Source organism: Strix uralensis, chromosome 3, assembly GCF_047716275.1.
Source record: "Strix uralensis isolate ZFMK-TIS-50842 chromosome 3, bStrUra1, whole genome shotgun sequence".
Lineage (NCBI taxonomy): Eukaryota > Metazoa > Chordata > Aves > Strigiformes > Strigidae > Strix > Strix uralensis.
Window position 1 is genome coordinate 50,975,175 of NC_133974.1, and position 18,941 is coordinate 50,994,115.

Sequence of the window (18,941 nt, forward strand, 5' to 3'; positions counted from 1 at the left end):
GTGTCTTAAAAGTGCACAAAACCATTTGCAAAACCAGGAAGGAGTAGAAGTCAGAGACTTTTCAATGTAAAACTTCAGCTACAGTTTGTAAGGGAGCCTTTATCTTATTTCCATACCATGACAGCTCTTTCTTAGCTACCTGCTGTAGCACAAAATGATCGAAATGTCTAAACCACTTATATCAAACTTTAGTTTCGTTCTCAATGGGCAAATAATCCACAGAAACACACAGAAATATTTTTAATAGCATTTTAAAGTTTTAAATTAGGTAGTTCACGAACTTCTATTTTACATACATAAAATCCAATGCAACTATGAACCCCTCTACCAGTAGCAAGACCCTGCAAAATATCTTGCATGTGGTTCGCATAAGCTTTCAACAGATGTATTCCTGCTTGCTGAACATGACAGGGCATGTTTTATTGGTCTATTAATACATGTCTTCACGGCTTTTGGAGGAACAAGGGTGTCTGCAGATAGGTCAATAAAGCATCCCATTAATTACCTAATACTTTTATTGTGACACTGTATAGAAAAGCAACACATGTTTTTAAAAAAAAAAGTTTGAAAATTTATAATAAATTTAAATATCTCTCCACATCTGTTAGTTTTAAATCTCTCTGGAAAAGCTTAGTATTTAAAAGAAGAAAAGCAGTAAACAAATAGGATTGGTTTTCTTTCTAGCTATGCTTTTTTCCCCCCTCTGACACATTTACCCATTCTTCTCACAGATGCTCTTTACACAAATTCCATATTTTATCGTTCCCTTTTGTCTTGCAACAGAAACATTTGTTTAAAAAAAAAAGTGAAAGCTCTGACTGCTGCCCTGCTAAAAGGCAGTTTACATGACTCAAAATACATTTGATTCACCTCCCAAGGTAAAATTTATAAGCAAATCCTTTACTTATAACATAGACTTACATCAGTCCAGTTGATGGACATGTGCAGTACCCCAAAACATTACTCCTCAAAGCAGGACTGGTAACCAAACATCAAAGAACTGGTACAACCTACTGCATGTAGTCTGTGCTTCACTGGAAAATAAACTTATTTTCATTAAAAAAAAAACCCTACAGCAGTCTAAAACAAATACCTGTTAATTCATATTTGGTACAATGAGTGCTTGCCACTAATGTATTTCTTTTAAAAACTTGTTTTACATATTAGTTATGCACAATTTTTATACAATTGCATCAAAAATTTCAAAAATACCTAACAGCTCCTCTAGTCATTGGAAATATTCTTGTCTTACATAACGGTCCCAATCTGACACTAAAAACGATTTTTGGTAATGCACGTTTAGCATCAGTTAGATATTCTGGAGGTGAGGAGAAAACCCACCCAAACCAACAAAGTAGTTTCCCATGAAAATCCCTAATACTTTAAGATTGCAAGAATGGTCTGGCAGGTAAGGTAAGGTCTGGCACAAGAGCCAACATACTCAAGTACTGCTTTTGATTCTGCTGTTTGACCTTGAGTTCCCCTGTATCTCTTGTCCCTGTTCAGTGAACTGACAGGAACGTTAAAGCATTCTTCATTACATTTGTTAAATGATCTGGGATATTAAGACAGAAGGTTTCTAGAAGTGTGACAGTGTTCTGTGAGTTAGCAAACGTTTTCGAAGCCTTCACTCTCCTCAAAGTAGGAAACGGAGACTCAGTGCAATGTTTTTTCTGTTAAAAATAGGTACCACGATCATGACTGAAGGCCAGATTAGACAACTTTCATCTTTGCACTCACTAAAGCACAGTTTTTTACTCCCAAATTAGACCTAGATTTAGGAAAGACAGACTGGAATTGGGAATAATGTCCTTCACTCACAGAATTTTGGGATGAGACGGGATTTAGCACACAAAGCTACAAAGGGTTATCATGTCACCCCTTTCTGCTCCAGTTTACAGTCCAAAATATTAGCTTAATATTGCTAACGCAATGTCTTAAAGCACAGCAGCTAGTTGGTGCTTTGAACATGAGTGGCAGGCTGCCTTTGCAACTGAAGTTTGTAGTTTAGATTGTCTTCAAATAAAGATGAAGTTAAATATTATCTTTATTTTCCCCGTGTCACACAGATCTAATGACTCACTATGCAGACAAGATGAAGAATGACCAAAATGAATGTACTAAAATGGGATGGCTGTAGGATTGCATGTGGTTTTACAGAGAAAAAATATGGTAATAAGAGCTGTCAAATAATTTTATCTATTATAAGTCTTCAGGAGTAAATAAGGTCAGTCTTGTTAGGTCAAATGATTCTTTCAATTCTCCTACTGGGTCATCCAAATGAAGCAAACAAACTTTTTTGGGGGGATAAACATGAACTTAGGGTCTCAGAGGAGAAAGGTTAATTTTGCAGTTATTTTTGTATTTTCATGTATCATCTAGGTAGACATCTAGCAAAACTCAAAACAACTTGATGCTAAATTAGTCTATTTTATGGTACTGAGGAGCTTTATAACAACTGCATGAAAGACATTTAACATATGAAGTACAGTTTTCCTGCCTCAACAAGGAAAAAAAAAAAAAAGGTGAGAAGATACCCTTCTGCTTATCCAAATTTAAGACATTCCCAGCAATGAAAATGCCATTACCAACACCCCTATGCCCTACTCTTAAAAAGAAATAAAGTTTGACATTTGAGATTTAGTTGCAGAGTAGATTAAAGCATTTATCTTACCTCTAGGAAATGTAGTTCACATTTTTGTTTCAGTCAAATTGCAATTAGGGATGGAGGGAAGACACACAAAGAATACAAATAAAACAGATCAACAACTGACCTAGTCCATTTGTCAATCTTTGCTAAAGGGATGTTCAAGACACAGATGGGACACTGCCTCAGCAGAATAGTGTGAGGAAAGCAGCAGGGATATGTCTCATACAAAACATGGAACCAAATTTCTCAGAGGATAAGATTTAAAAAAAAAAAAAGTAGATCCCACACTTGTTTGTTCTAGGCCTCATCTGAAGTTATACACTACCTGTTATAAAGACTAAACTTCAAACACTGTCATGTAAACTTCAGTATCTATTATGCTACCATACTAATTGTGTTTTGAGTTACCTAGGCTTCCCTTACAAATTGTATACTGTACTTTCAACTTCCCTTAGACAGAAAAAGTCACTGAAACAAAATAAGTCTGCTATTTGTAATTGAGCCAGGGCAGGGTAAATATCATGCAGCTGTGCTTAGCTTATCTCACACTTCCCTTCCAATCTACACATGTGGAGTGCTTCAGTAATGCAACAAAAAATAAACAGAAGAAGAAAGACTAAGAAAAAGAAGATTAAGACCTTCTACAGTGGCAGGAGCCCAAAGGAGTCCACAACATTTCTCATTTATACAGGGGCCATGGTTAAAATAAAATGCAGTTTCATTGCTGAGATGAACTTGTATAGCCTTAGTTCTACACACAAAAAAGTAGTTGTTTTTTAAAATATATATCTGGGATCTACTTGTATTTAGAAACTCACTTGAATACAGAAAATAAAATTTTAAACATTCTTTGCAAAATTCTCAAAGACGTCATCTATTTTAACATATAACCCTGAGCACAGTACAGTACTTGGGAGCAACCCCGAAGGCTGAAGCCTGTTTATCCACAGGTTAGACACAGCAGGCGCAGAAGGACAGCCGAGTTCCCCACATTGCCTTGCTGCCATGCTTCCACCCAGGGTTCCCTCCTGAGAGATGCCAGAGGACGCTCTGTGCATGTCGTCCTCCGTGTGCAGCCGTGGCACCTGGCGAGCCTGTGGCCCCAGGCGTCTCCCGAGCACGCCATTACCTGCTACAGGCTCTCGCTTCCACCGAGGGGAGAGCTCAGCTCATCAGCGTGATCGCTTCCTACCTAACTGGTTTCAATCAAAGTGAAAGGGATAAGCGTAGAAGAGGTTAGTTTTAGTAACATGCCCTTGCTGCTGCAGTGTAGGAGACAGATACTGACCCGCGGAGCCGCTGGGCGCAGCAGCACCCTGCAGGTCCCAGCCGCTGTTAGCTGGTGGCACCCTCTGCTCGCCCACTCTGGTTTGGTTAGTGCAGAACCATCAGTGCAGGTATCTACTGTAGTGGTAACCCATGCAATCAGGGCTTCCACTAAGCTATTAGTTTTGCTACCTACTACAACACAGCAATAGTAAACCAGAGCTGCAGTCTAAATACACAACAAATATAAATGAATTAATGTATTTCTGCAATTGTCAAGTCATTTTACCTACTGAATGTTAAGATTCAGGTCTCTGAGGCAAACTAGGCATGTGAGACAAGGTCACTATAAGTAAATCTATCTACATCAGTGGATTTCAAGACAGATATTCACATATACACACTGCTCATCATTCCCATACAGTGAAAACTTGCTATCATAAAACCTGTAGACATCATGGCAACTTTAAATTATCAGTCTTTTGCATGTGTTAAGATATACTCACAGCAAATGAAGGAAAGAACTCGTTTTTGCTCCAACACCCTGGCCAAGCAAGCCTACTTCAAGAAGTGTCCCTACAAGTTTCCTTAAATATTCTAGTAAAGACAAAAATACCTAGATCTAACTGGACCAATTTTCATTACAGTTCTTGCCAAACAGTACCTTCATAACTGCCCTTGAAAAAATAGATTACTTGGTGTGAAATGCTGGCAGCCACTGTCTTTGCCCTTGCTGATTCCTGCAACGTGTGCACAGTGACTTTTGGTGGAGAGGAGTACAGTGCTACACTCTTATCGCTTCAAGACAAACCTCATGTTTATACTATCAAAGTGTAAACACTCAGAAGAAGAAAGGACTTGATATCAGTGTGGAATGAAGCATTTTGTAAACAACTTTGAACTTAGAAATGGGAGATTTAACATGAAAATATTAATGGTGTTGACAACATTGTAATAAATGACTCTAACAGAACCTTGACTACAAACCTCTGGAAGTGTTTGGAAAGCCTGTAATAAGACATGTGTAGAGCTCCTGGTAATGACACACGGTATTATTTTATTAAGCACTCACAGAAATAAAATAGTCCCTCCTTGAGCATTTCTAGAAACTTCCATCAGAGTTCACAGGTGTCATAATGATGTTACTGCTGAAACTCACTAGGACTGCAGCTAATTCTCTTCCTCCCCCCCCCCTCCTTTTAAACAGATGAGAAAGTAATCATATTTATTGTAGTCACACATTAATATCACCAAACTTCTTGGGTATATAAAACTACTGAAATTCTTACCTCAGGTGATTTTGAGTTTTCATAATATATACCTTGAACTAAGTCACCAATAGCACTTGAAATGAGTTCCACAACCTGTAAAAGAAAAGGAGAAAATCTCTATCACCAAATTTACTAACAAAGCTACTGCCAGATTTCCAGAGAGATAAATGGTTATAACTTTCCTTGCAGAAAGCTAGTTGTGAAAGTCTGCAGGATTTACTGGGATATATTCTACACAATCATGATCCTGTCTCTCTGCTAAAACCTCTACTACAGTAACTCTTCTATCAAAGTTTTAAGTTAATACAAATGAAAAACAAGACTTTTTTTTCCTAAAGTGTGAACTATGGAGTGTATTCTCACAAGGACGTTCACAGAACTAATAAATCCCAGTTCATGAATATGAGACAGTACCTCATCTGGGCTTTGTTTTGTTTTGTTTTTTTCCTGCCAAGTAAATACTTCACAATACCTCTCATTGGGAGCTGTTAAAATTCTAATCTTCATGGCTAATACAGAAAAGTCAGAATCCATAGAAAGGTAACCTTTCAAATGTGATCATTTGGTATTCGGGTACCCTGGGAATGCACTGTGGATGTATTTAGTGCATGGCCTGAGGCTCAGCTGTACCACATACACTGAAAGTCTGCAACACGGGAATGTTTAAATCAGATTTATCAATCTGTATTATCTTCAGGGTTCAGACTTTTTATTTTATTCAAGCGAAGCCTAAAAATCTGAACTTGATCCAGAATGTAAAACAAGCAGTCCATAGTCTCCCTGGAACTACTGTACAATTTAAAGTTGTGCACATGAACTGTCTTAATTGGAACAAAATACTCAGATTTATTGTAAAATTAAATGCAGGCATTTCAAATAAGTACACCTTAAGGCTACCCCTTTAGTTGCTCACAAAGTTTTAATTTCTTGAATGTTTAATTTCCTATGCATATAAGCCTATATCTGATTCCTCTTTTTGCTTCCTAAAATTCAACATAGTTCTTATTGAATTAAAAGATTTAGTTTCAATTTTTATCATTCTTGTAACTGAAGACAAGAAGTCAAATGATAAAACCCCTAACAGAAAGATATTTTAACATTTAGGCATACTTTATTTGATAATAAAAACACATTTGTATGCTAGTTTTGAGTACTAGTAGAAAGGTTGTGTATTTTCTTTTTTTTAAACACTGGTTCATATACATATTCATATACACAAAGCAAGCGCTAACTTTAGAAATGGTGCTGATTAAAAGTCATGTTTTTTCTTGCAATGCATATGGGTTAATTTGCAAGACCTATAAAAACAGCCTACAAAAATTAAAAAAAAAAAAAAATCACATTGCCCTTTACGAAACTTGATACTGAAGAAATATTGTAGCAATATGAGCTGCAAAGGAACTGAAAGGACAATGATCCTACAGTGTTACCAGATGTGTTGAGTTATTTAAGTGGGGAACAGACAAAATGAGGGGCTTTTTTTTTTTTCTTCACCCCCCCCCCCCCTTTTTTTTTTTAAAGGTATCAGATAAGCCTTATTCCCAAATCCAGGAGGACTGAGTATCGCCAATAGGTCTATGAAAGTCTGTAACTAAATGCCCAGGATCAGATTGTATTACAGTTTATACAAGCAACATCCCAAGATTCTTCTGATGGCTAGGACACATAATACAGATCAATCACTCACTAAAAAATGTTATGGTTTGTGAAATGGTCTGAGCTCAGAGACCTACACTGGTAATACGAAGAGGAATTTACAAAGACACCGAGTCCTACTCTAAATGTCAAAGTGATAGTATGAACTTTTAACAATGCAGCTGGCTCTGGATAACTAGACCTTTTCCTCTCTCGCCTGAAACTCTAGACTGAGCAGGACCCTGTTTTGGGGTTTCTTTTTTCCATCTCTCCTCTCCCTTTTTAGTGCAACTCTACTCTCAAAGGCAATTTTAACTGACTTAAAACAATCTCTGTGAAACATTTGTGAACAATTGTACCTCTTCCTCTTACAGTTTATAAAACATCTTAGGAGAATTACACATCCACTATTTAGAAGAATCCATATATTAAATACCACTAGGCCTTTAGTGACATACTGAACACTGTATGTTAGCAAGAATTTAGTATTATTATTAGCTCCCTTCTTTCCAAATACCTTTTTTTTTTTTTGTGTAAATATTTTTCTAAGGTAAATGCAAGGCCATACAGATCACTACCAGGAATGAAATTCCAGTTTCAAGAGCACAGTGGGATGCTTGCATGAGGCTCTGTGTCTTCATCAACCCTTAATCCGATCTACGAAAAGCATCTGCTGCTTAACATCAGTGGCCTGGGGTCCTGAGCGCTGGGGAAAGCAATGAGAAATGAGGAAACCAGGTAATTTTCCTCTGCATCCCAAACTGACATAGAGGAAGAAAAATTATTACAGATTCAGTAGTACTCATGCAGTCAGTGACACACTGACTAGTTCTTGTGCAGCACTTTTCATCAGAAAATTGGAAAGCAATCAACACCCTTTGTAAAATTTATTCCCTCCTGTTTTATATAAGGGGAAAACAGTGGCAGGGAACTGATTCTCCCCCAGATCATGCTTCATGGAAGAACAGAAAACAGTATCCAAGTCATCGCTATTTTCATCAGTGCCTTTCTGCTTGACCAGTGCCCTGTTACAGTTGCTGACATTTCTGAGAAGGAAGTTTGAAGAGCAGGAAAGGTAGATGAAAAATCAAGTGCTCTCAATTACTTTTCTTCTCATTTGAAGGTTCAGCTCCGTTTTAAACAAGTTCAAAGAGAGGGAAAGGGAAGAAAGGATTGCCAGAATTAGTGCTTGAAAACAACAGTGTCTCAAAAGACACCAAAGGTAGACTACTCAATCTCTCTTCCTACTATTTTTCCATCCGTCTACACATTTTTGAGAAGCCTGGTCTCTCTTAGGTACTTGAGACAATTAACAGTAACATTCTATTGAGATAAAACAAACTTCAACTCTATTTTTCATTTTCCACTCTGCATCAGCATCTTCCAAAGCATTGTGTTGCCTGCTCCCCTGGAGCATCCACATAGCTAGGACCAGCCCAGGGGATGACCCATTACTTGTAGGTGAAAGTGGACATGCAAATAATTTCACACCCTTTAAAGACATGTTCTGCAGCAGTTCTGCCAGTGGTTTTTTGGTTGTTTTTTTCTTAAGGAGGTTTAACTTCAACACTTTCTGTAGAGATGTGATCTCTTCTGCTTTTAAAAGGTCAACACAAAGGCCATAAATTTAGGACAAACATAGGAAAAAGAGATGGACTGTTAAAGCTAAAATCTCTCCTGCTATCTAGGTAAACTAAGTGTATAACATGGTGTAAATTCTGAACACAAGCACGTGATTGCTGATTCCAAAGCAAGATAAAATTCATGCTCTGACCTCTCTGATTTATGCAAATATGAAAGAGTCCAGACGACTGTGCTATGTGTCAATCCCAGAAGAGCTCTGTAGGTTTGAAGATCAGAAGTTTGGTGAAAATTAATTCACCCTTGTCTGGTACAGTAATTTATTTGTCAAAAAATGCACAGCTTTAGCCCTTCAAGCCCTTCTTTAAATTTACTTTGAATTTAGTTTCTCAAGCTCAGATTTTCTAAATATTGATTGATGAAATAAAACAAAATGGTGGTAATTTTCTTAGCGGTTCAGAAAATTACTCGGGACGTTCAACCAACCACACATTGAATTTCCTCCCTCCTTTTCCTGAAATCAGACAAAATCTTTCAGGGGGTTTATTGAGGACCCATCTACAAAATAATTCAGAGTTCAAGAATTTCCAAAGCATTCTGCATACATGATGACCAGAATAGGGCTGTCTGTCATGGGTATAGCAGCCCAGTTCTTGCCTGCAGTTGACCACTCTGAGAAATCCAGCTCTGTCTATAAAAAACAGAGGTGTCTTTTAATTAAAGTGAAACCTTAGAGCTAGACGGACTGCAGGGAAATCACAGAATATAAGACACCTAAGTAGAACTTTCTTTGAAGATAGTAGATATGATTCAGACTCCCTCAAGCACAGTAAAAAGAATGGATTCTCGGCCGCACTCAACCTTCACGAGATTTCTAAACACCCTGGATGGAAAGACAACATTGCTGCCATCAGTTTAGCAACTCAGGCACTTTGCTCCCTTTACTTGTCTTTGAAATATTTTGTTTAAAGTTCACTGCAATATAACACCGCATATGTATTTTTTCCCTGTATTTCATTCTAGTTTATAAAAAGGAATGAATTTGAGCTCCATTCAATGTGTGGTAGTTTTATTTTAAATTCAGCAGCTGAAGTGGAATTGATTACACAGACCACGTTATTTCAGAGTAGTAATACAGTGTCTCTCCAGATTCTACTGGATATTTTCAAGGGGAACATCAGGGAAAGGATGAAGCTCTTGTGGGAAGACAGGAAACAGCACTAGGACGAAAACAGCAATGGATACATCTTCGTTCCTCATCCTTCCCTATTTCTATTTGACAAACTTCCTCAGCTTTGCCAAATTCCTTTCAAGAAGGACCACGAGTAATTCCTTCCTTTCTTAGTGTTGAAACAATATCCTTTCCTCACACATCTGCTATGACAGACCCTACTCCTTGCTGCTGATTCGTAGACTTGAAAATGTAGCAAGACTCCTCCAATACAAGTAAAGAAGAAAATTAGATAGTCAGGAAACATTAAATATACAGATAGAAGTTCCTTCGACTTGCATTTGACTTCCCTCCCCAAACAAGTGTCAATTTTTGGAAATATTTCTACACTTTAAAATTCCACAGAAAGTTCTTAAAATTAAATATTCTCCTGCATTTGACGCAGAAACACTGCAACACTAGGAAGCTAAAAAGAAACTCTGTAAACAGATGAAATTGGATTTTGATTGTTCAATAATACCTAAAGAAAGGGAGCAAAAACTCTAAGGAGTTCCAAGAACACTGTAATTCAATTTTCTTTCTTGGTAATCTCCTCAAACATCATTAGTCATACAGGTAACTAAGTGTGCCAGTCTACAGAATTATTTTTTAATGTAAAGTTTATTGAATCCTATTGGATTTACTATTTGAAATCATCTTGAGCTTTACTATTTTTTTGAAGCTGTCCCTCTCTTAGTTGAAACACACAGAAAGGACTCTTCACAGTGACTTGCATTCTAGCAAGTTTTAAATGCTCGTGGAAAACACATTTATGGTTTTCTTCACTCTCTTAATGTTGAATTAGTAGTAAAATACAATGTGGAATGTAAACACATCACCCAAACCCACTACTTGATAAAAAGGTACTTCCTAGACATAAAAAAAATCCTTCAACATAATCAGCAGCAGTCCATTTGAATATTGTTAGTATTGTCAAATACCTACCTTAAGGTCAGTCTACCTTAAGGATTTTCAAGTGTTAAATTACCCTTTTTATGCCGATCAACACTATCTGTAGAATGGGTTTGGAATTGGTTTGATTGTTGATTAAACTGAATTAAAAAAAACCTGATCAGCTCCAAGTTGACAGAAATTATAAGTGGTATTAACTACTTTGCATAGACTGTATCTGAATAAATGTGAATCAGTAGTAAATGCCATTTAGTAACCGACAGATGGAATCAACTAAACGAAGCTGCAGATGTTTGTTAAACCAGCAAATCAACAATCCACTGTACCAGGAGCAGCAGCAGTCAGATTCTAGACTCCAAGTGAAATGCTGCTGAATTTCAAAACACTAATATTAACGTCCAGTTCCAGTCCATCAAAAGATTCAACTTTCTTGCTAGGCAACAAGATGTGAAATATCTCAGCGTTTTGTTTAAAAATACAATTAACTCACCTACATAACTGGTATAATTTTATGCATTATACTATATTATTGCACTGAAGCCACGCCAGGTGTAAAGACATTCTTACTAAAAATTTGACCCTGGGAAGGTTAATTTTAAAGATGAGCTATACAGCAGTGCAAAAAGAGGGGGGGGGGATATATATAGAATCATAGAATGGTTTGGGCTGGAAAGGACCTTAAAGATCATCTAGTTCCAACCCCCCTGCCAGGGGCAGGAACACCTTCCACTAGATCAGGTTCCTCAAAGCCCCAACCAACCTGGCCTTGAACACTTCCAGGGAGAAGCAGCCACAACTGCTCAGGGCAACCTGTTCCTATGTCTCACTACCCTCACAGTAAAAATTTTCTTCCTTCTATCTCATCTAATTCTACCCTCTTTCAGTTTAAAACTGTTACTCCTCGTCCTATCCCTACACTCCCTGATAAAGAGTCCCTCCCCATCTTTCCTGTAGGCCCCCTTGAAGTACTGGAAGGCTGCTATAAGGTCTCCCCGGAGCCTTCTCTTCTCCAGGCTGAACAACCCCAACTCTCTCAGCCTGTCCTCATAGGGAAGGTGCTCCAGTCCCCTCTTCATCTTTGTGGCCCCCCCTCTGGACCTGCTCAACTAGGTCCATGCCTTTTTTACACTGGGGTCCCCAGAGCTGGACACAGAACTCCAGGTGGGGTCTCACAAGAGTGGAATACAGGGGGAGAATCACCTCCCTCGACCTGCTGACCACACTTCTCTTGATGCAGCCCAGGATACGGTTGGCTTTCTGGGCTGCAAATGCACATTGCTGGCTCATAGTCAGTTTTCCATCCACTACTACCCCCAAGTCCTTCTCTGCAGGGCTGCTCTCAATCCACTCATTGCCCAGCCTGTATTTGTGCTTGGGAGTGCCCTGACCTGTATGCAGGACCTTGCGCTTGGCCTTGTTGAACTTCATGAGGTTTGCACGGGCCCACCTCTCCAGCCTGTGAAGGTCCCTCTGGATGTCATCCCTTCCCTCCAGCGTGTAATAATAATACATCTATCACCCTATATACAAGACACCTATCTTTTAACCTCTTCTAGTGGTACAATGTGTATAAACACCCGCTGGGTAGAAATGAAGCAGAGGGAGCCAAATTCTTCTCAGAGGTGCTTACTGACAGGATGAGGCAATGGGCACAAATTAAAACATGAGATTCCATTTGGACACATGAAAACACTTTACTGTGAGGGCATCAAACAGTGGAACAGGTTGCCCAAAGAGGTTGTGAAGTCTTCACCTGTGGAGATATTTAAAAGCCATCTGGACATGGTCCTGGGCAACCTGCTCTAGCTGACCCTGCCTGAGCAGGGAGTGTGGACTTGATGATCTCAAGAGGTCCCCTGCAACCTCAACCATTCTGTGATACCAGTGGCTGGTGGAGGAGGACCACAGCTGATTTTGCATACTTATATCTGCAGCACCAGTAATAACTTTTCTCATCTTTGAAATAATAAAACCAAGGCTACAAGCTGGTGCCAAATACTCTTTTACGGAAGGGTTAAGTTTACTAATTGTTCTGGGAACAGATTTCCCTTTTATGAATAGTTAAGTTCTTGGGAGACTGAGAAAGGCCATCCAGACAAATCTTAGATTCTTATCGCTATTGCTAACAGCTCTGAATTGCAACTGAATCATCACAAAAATCTATTTTCACTTTTTAAAAGTGTATTCTCTGTTGAAGGTGTTCTCCAGATGGACAGCTGACTATATACTGACCTCCAGTCCTTCTGCAAAAATGTTTATTAACCACCTCGTCATGAAAGACCACCTCGTCATGAAAGACCACCTCTAGAACCAAATATGTCCTAAGTTCCCACCCACCCAAAGATGGATGTTCATATGTATTAAGTCCCCACTCAAAAGAAAAAGGCTGTTTGAGATAATATTAAGACAGTATTTCACCAGAAAGATTTGATTGCTCCTTATCCTACTATGCACTCTCAATATGAATCTTATTATGTTTAAGAAACAGACTTTAAATAAAGCCAAGAAAACAGAACTTCTGATCTTCCACTGCTTCAGCTATAAAAAGAATGAAGTTGGCATTGCAAGTATCACTCATGGAGGACATCACCTTCCACAACTTTATGAAAATTCATTTTCATTTTTTAATTTGTGTATGAGCTAAAACTATTTAGCAATGAATTCCCCCATGATGATTATTCATGGCTGTGAAAGAAAGAGCTGTAATGAACATCTCTGCTTTAAGAAACCCAGACAGTGCCAATACCTATTCCAAGTTAGTGGTGAATGGAGCAGCAGAACTGCTGGCTCTTGAGAGTCCTTTCTCGCAGTGTGCATCTCATGCAGAATAAAACATCACATACCCACAAGTTTTCATTACTTCAACTTCTTAGAATAAATTTTGTTTTCTTTTGAATATCCATTTCCTACATATTCTGGCAGTGATCAACATCTTGGATACAGTTTCTTGTTAACAGTTAAGGAAATATCAAATATAGCCACTTTTTAATGTTTGCCTCAAATCTTTGAAAGGCAATTTCTTCTTTGAAGTGTAAGGGGTTTTGTCTTTTAAAAAAATAAGAACCTTTCTTCCATAATTTGGCCTTAACATTCAATTAAATTGATTTTTATATACACACACACACATATATATGCATATATATATCACACACACATATATATATGCGCATATATATATATATATATATCTCAAAGCCTGAAAATATTTTTGATTCCTAAGCTCTTTGTCTTCACCACTAGACAACTGCCAACTCAGTGGCATTCATTAAGGGACCAAACAACAGAGGGACAGACACTGCTACCTCAACTACCCAGAACACATTTCCCAGGTATAGTGATTATCTTGAGATCTTAAATGACCTCTGACTTTCCTCTCAGCAAAATCAGGTTTTTCATCAGTTTCTTCAAATTAGTTTTCACTTTCTTCTTCATTGATACTCAAAAGTCACCTCTGAAAAGTCCTCCCTCTTTCACATATAGATAGCATATTAGTATTTACTAGACCATTTTGTTAATTAGAACGAGGATACATTTCTATCAGAAAAAGAACTACTCAACCACGTGTTAAAAGTAGCTGTGGGATTTACCTCCAAGGAGAATATTTACCTGGAATAATGGTAGGTATTTACTCAAGCAGTAAACATAGACTGGTCTGCTGGGCACACCAGAGAAGCAGTAAGACACGTCTGATTGCTACTACGAGGAAGGCAAATTCAGATGCAAGCTGAGGAACTTGTTAGTGAGATGATTCAGAGGCAGGAACATTAAGTGGACTTTGTGCAAACCAGTATGAAAATCTTTAGTAGTCTATTGAAAATTCATCAGAACTGAGCAGATAACTTTTTCCTGAGACTGTTACTTGCTCAGTCAACATAGCATTGAGACAGAATCTCAAACACTCACAATCCTGTTCGATAGCTCCATGCCTCAATGCTTTCAAAATATTCTTGCAGTGTATTTTTGGGAAAGAGTTTCAATCTTAGACTTGACAATTCACAGTGATACCTACAACTACGTATTTTGATACCAGTTTCAATCTCAGTCCTTTCATGATCTGCAGCAGTCATTCTGTTACAACCAGTGCCTTGTAGGTCATAACGTCCATAAGGGAAGTGGCAGAAATCACTTTTTTCCTTTTTTTTTCAAAACTGTTTTTTCATGCAGAAGTGGGAGAACAGAAAACAGATTGAAATCGAAACATAAAATTTGCCAGCAGTGCTATGGCCAAGAACCACAGAAAAATAAGCTCTTTCAATACAGATCTATACTAACCCCAGTGGAGTCTGGCTTTGGGAAAGCCTAACACAAGCATTAGCTTTAAAAAGCAGTACAGGTGCAAAAGGCCACTAAGGTAAAGGATAGACCTATTTGAGGAATGCACACATTAGGAATCAAAACAGAGTTAAGCAGCTGTAATCTCAAAACCAACATTCATTGCAATGCAACAGAACTCTTACAAATCAAAACGAAGACTGTTTCTAACCTATTACCACAATTATAGATTAAGTCTAATTTTTAGAATTTCAATTAAATTAATAAGCTAATAAGCCATGTCACCTAATCCTCTAATTTAACTTTTCCAAAAGATTACTTTTGAAATACATAACCACAGTCATTAAGGTAATGAATTTTACAAATATTTAACTATATTAGCAGTTATAGAGAGCAAAAGTGAAACAGAAAAAAAAATCTGTAAAAGATTCAGAAAAGTGAATGCTTCATTTGCTCAGGTGTTATTTTAGGGGCTATAAATTTACTTCTTGAAGACAAAGGCAAATGATGCACTTGTTAAGGAACTGTTCCACTGACACAAGCATGGAAAGGAGCAATGGGAAGAGGACAATGCAGTAATTAGGAGATTCACTACCATCATTCTATAATTTTATCGTCATCACCACAAGAACTGTTACCTCTAATGACCATAGAAATGCTAGAGAAAAGTTTTAAGGCAGTAGTATGGGAAAAATGTGATTACCAAGTACTTATTCCAAGAGATTTTAATCTTTTATCCGCAACATACAGGATTTTTTCCCCCCTAATGCTTAAATACTTTCATCAACAATTATGAAGAGTGCCTTTTTGCTACCAAAGGAACTTCACAGGACTGTCAACAAAACTTTAGTAAAGAAATCTTCCTGCGTAAAATCCAGTGTTTGAGAACATTGGGCAGAAAAAACAATACATAACCATTAAATGGACATAAAAGTTGTTTGAAATACAATCTCTTTTACGTTTTCCTTTGAGATAAACTAAAACCAAATTCACCTCTCAGAAGTGGATGCAAATTTGTAAATTTTGGTGCACACTAAAAATAATTATTAAAACAAATAACAGTTTTCCTAAGAATTGATTCATAATTACATATCATTCATAATGATGTATTTCTTAGTACTGAAAGTGTGTTTGCATTCTCCAGTAAAATCTATGTTAAATTGTATGCTAATATTGAGTACATGTCTCAATATTTTAAGATACGGAATTGCTTATTTAGGGTTGACCAAAGAAGAGCTTTAGTCATGACGGCTATGTTGTCATCTATCATCTCATATCAGGTTAAAAGTTCAAAAACATTACAATTCTTCCTTGGTTTTCTTCTCCCCCATTACACAGATTAAAGTGCTCCTTAAGTGTACTTTTCCATAAATCAGTTCAGAGCTCTTTAGAGCTTATCTACAGTTTTCAGTAGTGTCCAGGTTTGAGACATGCCCTTGTGGAAGTTTAAATACTAAATTAAAATAAAAATACCCAGTAATATAGATACTATTCTATGATTCTATCCTACTGCCTATCTAGTCCAGTATGCCAACATCAAACAGTGCCTCAGGGGAAAAATACAGTGAGACAGACATAGGTTCATAGAATGGTTTGGGCTGGAAGGGACCTTAAAGATCATCTAGTTCCAACCCCCCTGCCAGGGGCAGGAACACCTTCCACTAGATCAGGTTCCTCAAAGCCCCAACCAACCTGGCCTTGAACACTTCCAGGGAGAAGCAGCCACAACTGCTCTGGGCAACCTGTTCCTATGTCTCACTACCCTCACAGTAAAAATTTTCTTCCTTCTATCTCATCTAATTCTACCCTCTTTCAGTTTAAAACTGTTACTCCTCATCCTATCCCTACACTCCCTGATAAAGAGTCCCTCCCCATCTTTCCTGTGGGCCCCCTTGAAGTACTGGAAGGCTGCTATAAGGTCTCCCTGGAGCCTTCTCTTCTCCAGTCTGAACAACCCCAACTCTCTCAGCCTGTCCTCATAGGGAAGGTGCTCCAGTCCCCTCTTCATCTTCGTGGCTCTCCTCTGGACCTGCTCAACTAGGTCCATGCCTTTCTTACACTGGGGTCCCCAGAGCTGGACACAGAACTCCAGGTGGGGTCTCACAAGAGTGGAATACAGGGGGAGAATCACCTCCCTCGACCTGCTGACCACACTTCTCTTGATGCAGCCCAGGATACGGTTGGCTTTCTGGGCTGCAAATGCACATTGCTGGCTCATAGTCAGTTTTCCATCCACTACTACCCCCAAGTCCTTCTCTGCAGGGCTGCTCTCAATCCATCATTGCCCAGCCTGTATTTGTGCTTGGGAGTGCCCTGACCTGTATGCAGGACCTTGCACTTGGCCTTGTTGAACTTCATGAGGTTTGCACGGGCCCACCTCTCCAGCCTGTCAAGATCCCTCTGGATGGCATCTCCCTTCCCTCCAGTGTGTCAACTGCACCACACAGCTTGGTGTTGTTGGCAAACTTGCTGAGGGTGCACTCAATCCCACTGTCCGTGTCTCTGACAAAGATGTTAAAAAGTGCCAGTCCCAACATCGACCCCTGAGGAACGGCACTTGCCACTGCTCTCCACTTGGACATGAAGCTGCCGACTGCAGCTCTTTGAGTGCGACCATCCAGCCCATTCCTTATCCACTGAGTGATCCATCTGTCAAATCCATGTCTCTCCAATTTAGAGACAAAGATGTCATGCAGGACAGTGTCAAAAGCTTTGCACAAGTCCAGGTAGATGACATCACTTGCTCTTCCCTTATCCACCAACGCTGTAACCCTGTCACAGGAGGCCACCAATTTGTCAGGCATGATTTGCCCTTAGTGAAGCCATCTTGGCTGTCACCAATCACCTCCTTATTTTCCATGTGCACTAGCATAGTTTCCAGGAGGATGATATTGCTGGGCACAGAGGCGAGTAACTGGCCTGTAGTTCCCTGTGTCTTCCTTTTTTCCCTTTTTAAAAGTGGGGGTTATGTTTCCCTTTTTCCAGTCAGCGGGAACTTCACTGGACTGCCACAGCTTCTGAAACATGATGGATAGTGGCTTGGCTACTTCACCCAACACTTCCCTCTGGACCCATGGATGCATCTCATCAGGTCCCATGGACTTGTGCACCTTCAGGTTCTTGAACCTGATCTTCTACGTTGGGTAGTTCTTCGTTCTCCCAGTCCCCCCGCCTTTGCCTTCTGTCCCTTGGGCGGTGTGGCTGGAGCCCTTGCTGTTGAAAACTGAGGCAAAACAGTCACTGAGCACCTCAGCCTTCTCCATATCCTGGGTAACCAGGTCTCCTGCTTCCTTCCAGAGGGTCCACATTTTCCCTATTCATCCTTTTATCACCAACATACTTATAGAAGCTTTTCTTGTTGCCCTTGATGTCCCTGGCCAGATTTAATTCTATCAGGACTTTGGCCTTCCTAACCTGATCCTTGGCTACCTGGACAGTTCCCTGTATTCCTCCCAGGCTACCTGTCCTTGCTTCCACCCTTTGTAGGCTTGCTTTTTTGTGTTTGAGTTTGTCCAGGAGCTCCTTGTTCATCCATGCAGGCCTTCTGGTGGTCTTACCTGACTTCCTCTTTGTCAGGATGCATCACTCCTGAACTTGGAGGAGGTGATCCTTGAATATTAACCAGCTTTCTTGTCCCCTCTTCCTTCCAGGGCTTTATCCCATGCTACTTTACCAAGCTGATCCCTGAAGAGGCCCAAGTCTGCTCTCCTGAAGTCCAGGGTAGTGAGCTTCCTGTGTGCCCTTTTCGCTGCCCTAAGGATCTTGAACTCCACCATTTCATGGTCACTGCAGCCAAGGCTGCCCTTGAGCTTCACATGGTAACATACTTCAGAAAAGCTCTTTATCCTGCTTTCTAGACAAAGTTTTGAAGGTTGTTTTTCTCCATTTTTTTTTTCTCTCAACTTCACTATCAAACTTCATAACTTGGGTCCCTTAATCTAATCTGATCTCCGCTTCTTAGCAACTTCATGCCTCACTGTCACCTAGCTGCTCTGTGAGCTGATCATTTTAAAGGTACTCATCTCTAACAGTAGCTTATATCAGGGAAGAAAAAGGAAATAGACACATGAGCAGAGGTGAAGAGTTAAGAATACTTAAAAATATATACATGATTTGAATATGGTTTTATCATCAGCTTTAGTTT

The 18,941-nt window shown here is 39.1% G+C and overlaps 1 protein-coding gene across 3 annotated transcripts in view; it reads right to left on the bottom strand.

Moving 5' to 3' along the window:
* Positions 1-18,941, bottom strand: part of PDSS2 (decaprenyl diphosphate synthase subunit 2) — a 125,892-nt gene that overhangs the window by 23,832 nt on the left and 83,119 nt on the right. For 2 of the 3 annotated variants that reach the window (XM_074862219.1, XM_074862217.1), the window contains one exon: positions 5,206-5,280. The exons of the other annotated variant lie outside the window; for it this stretch is intronic. In XM_074862219.1, coding sequence (XP_074718320.1) covers positions 5,206-5,280 — 75 coding nt within the window. The remainder of the gene's footprint in view (positions 1-5,205; positions 5,281-18,941) is intronic. 3 annotated transcript variants of the gene reach the window in all.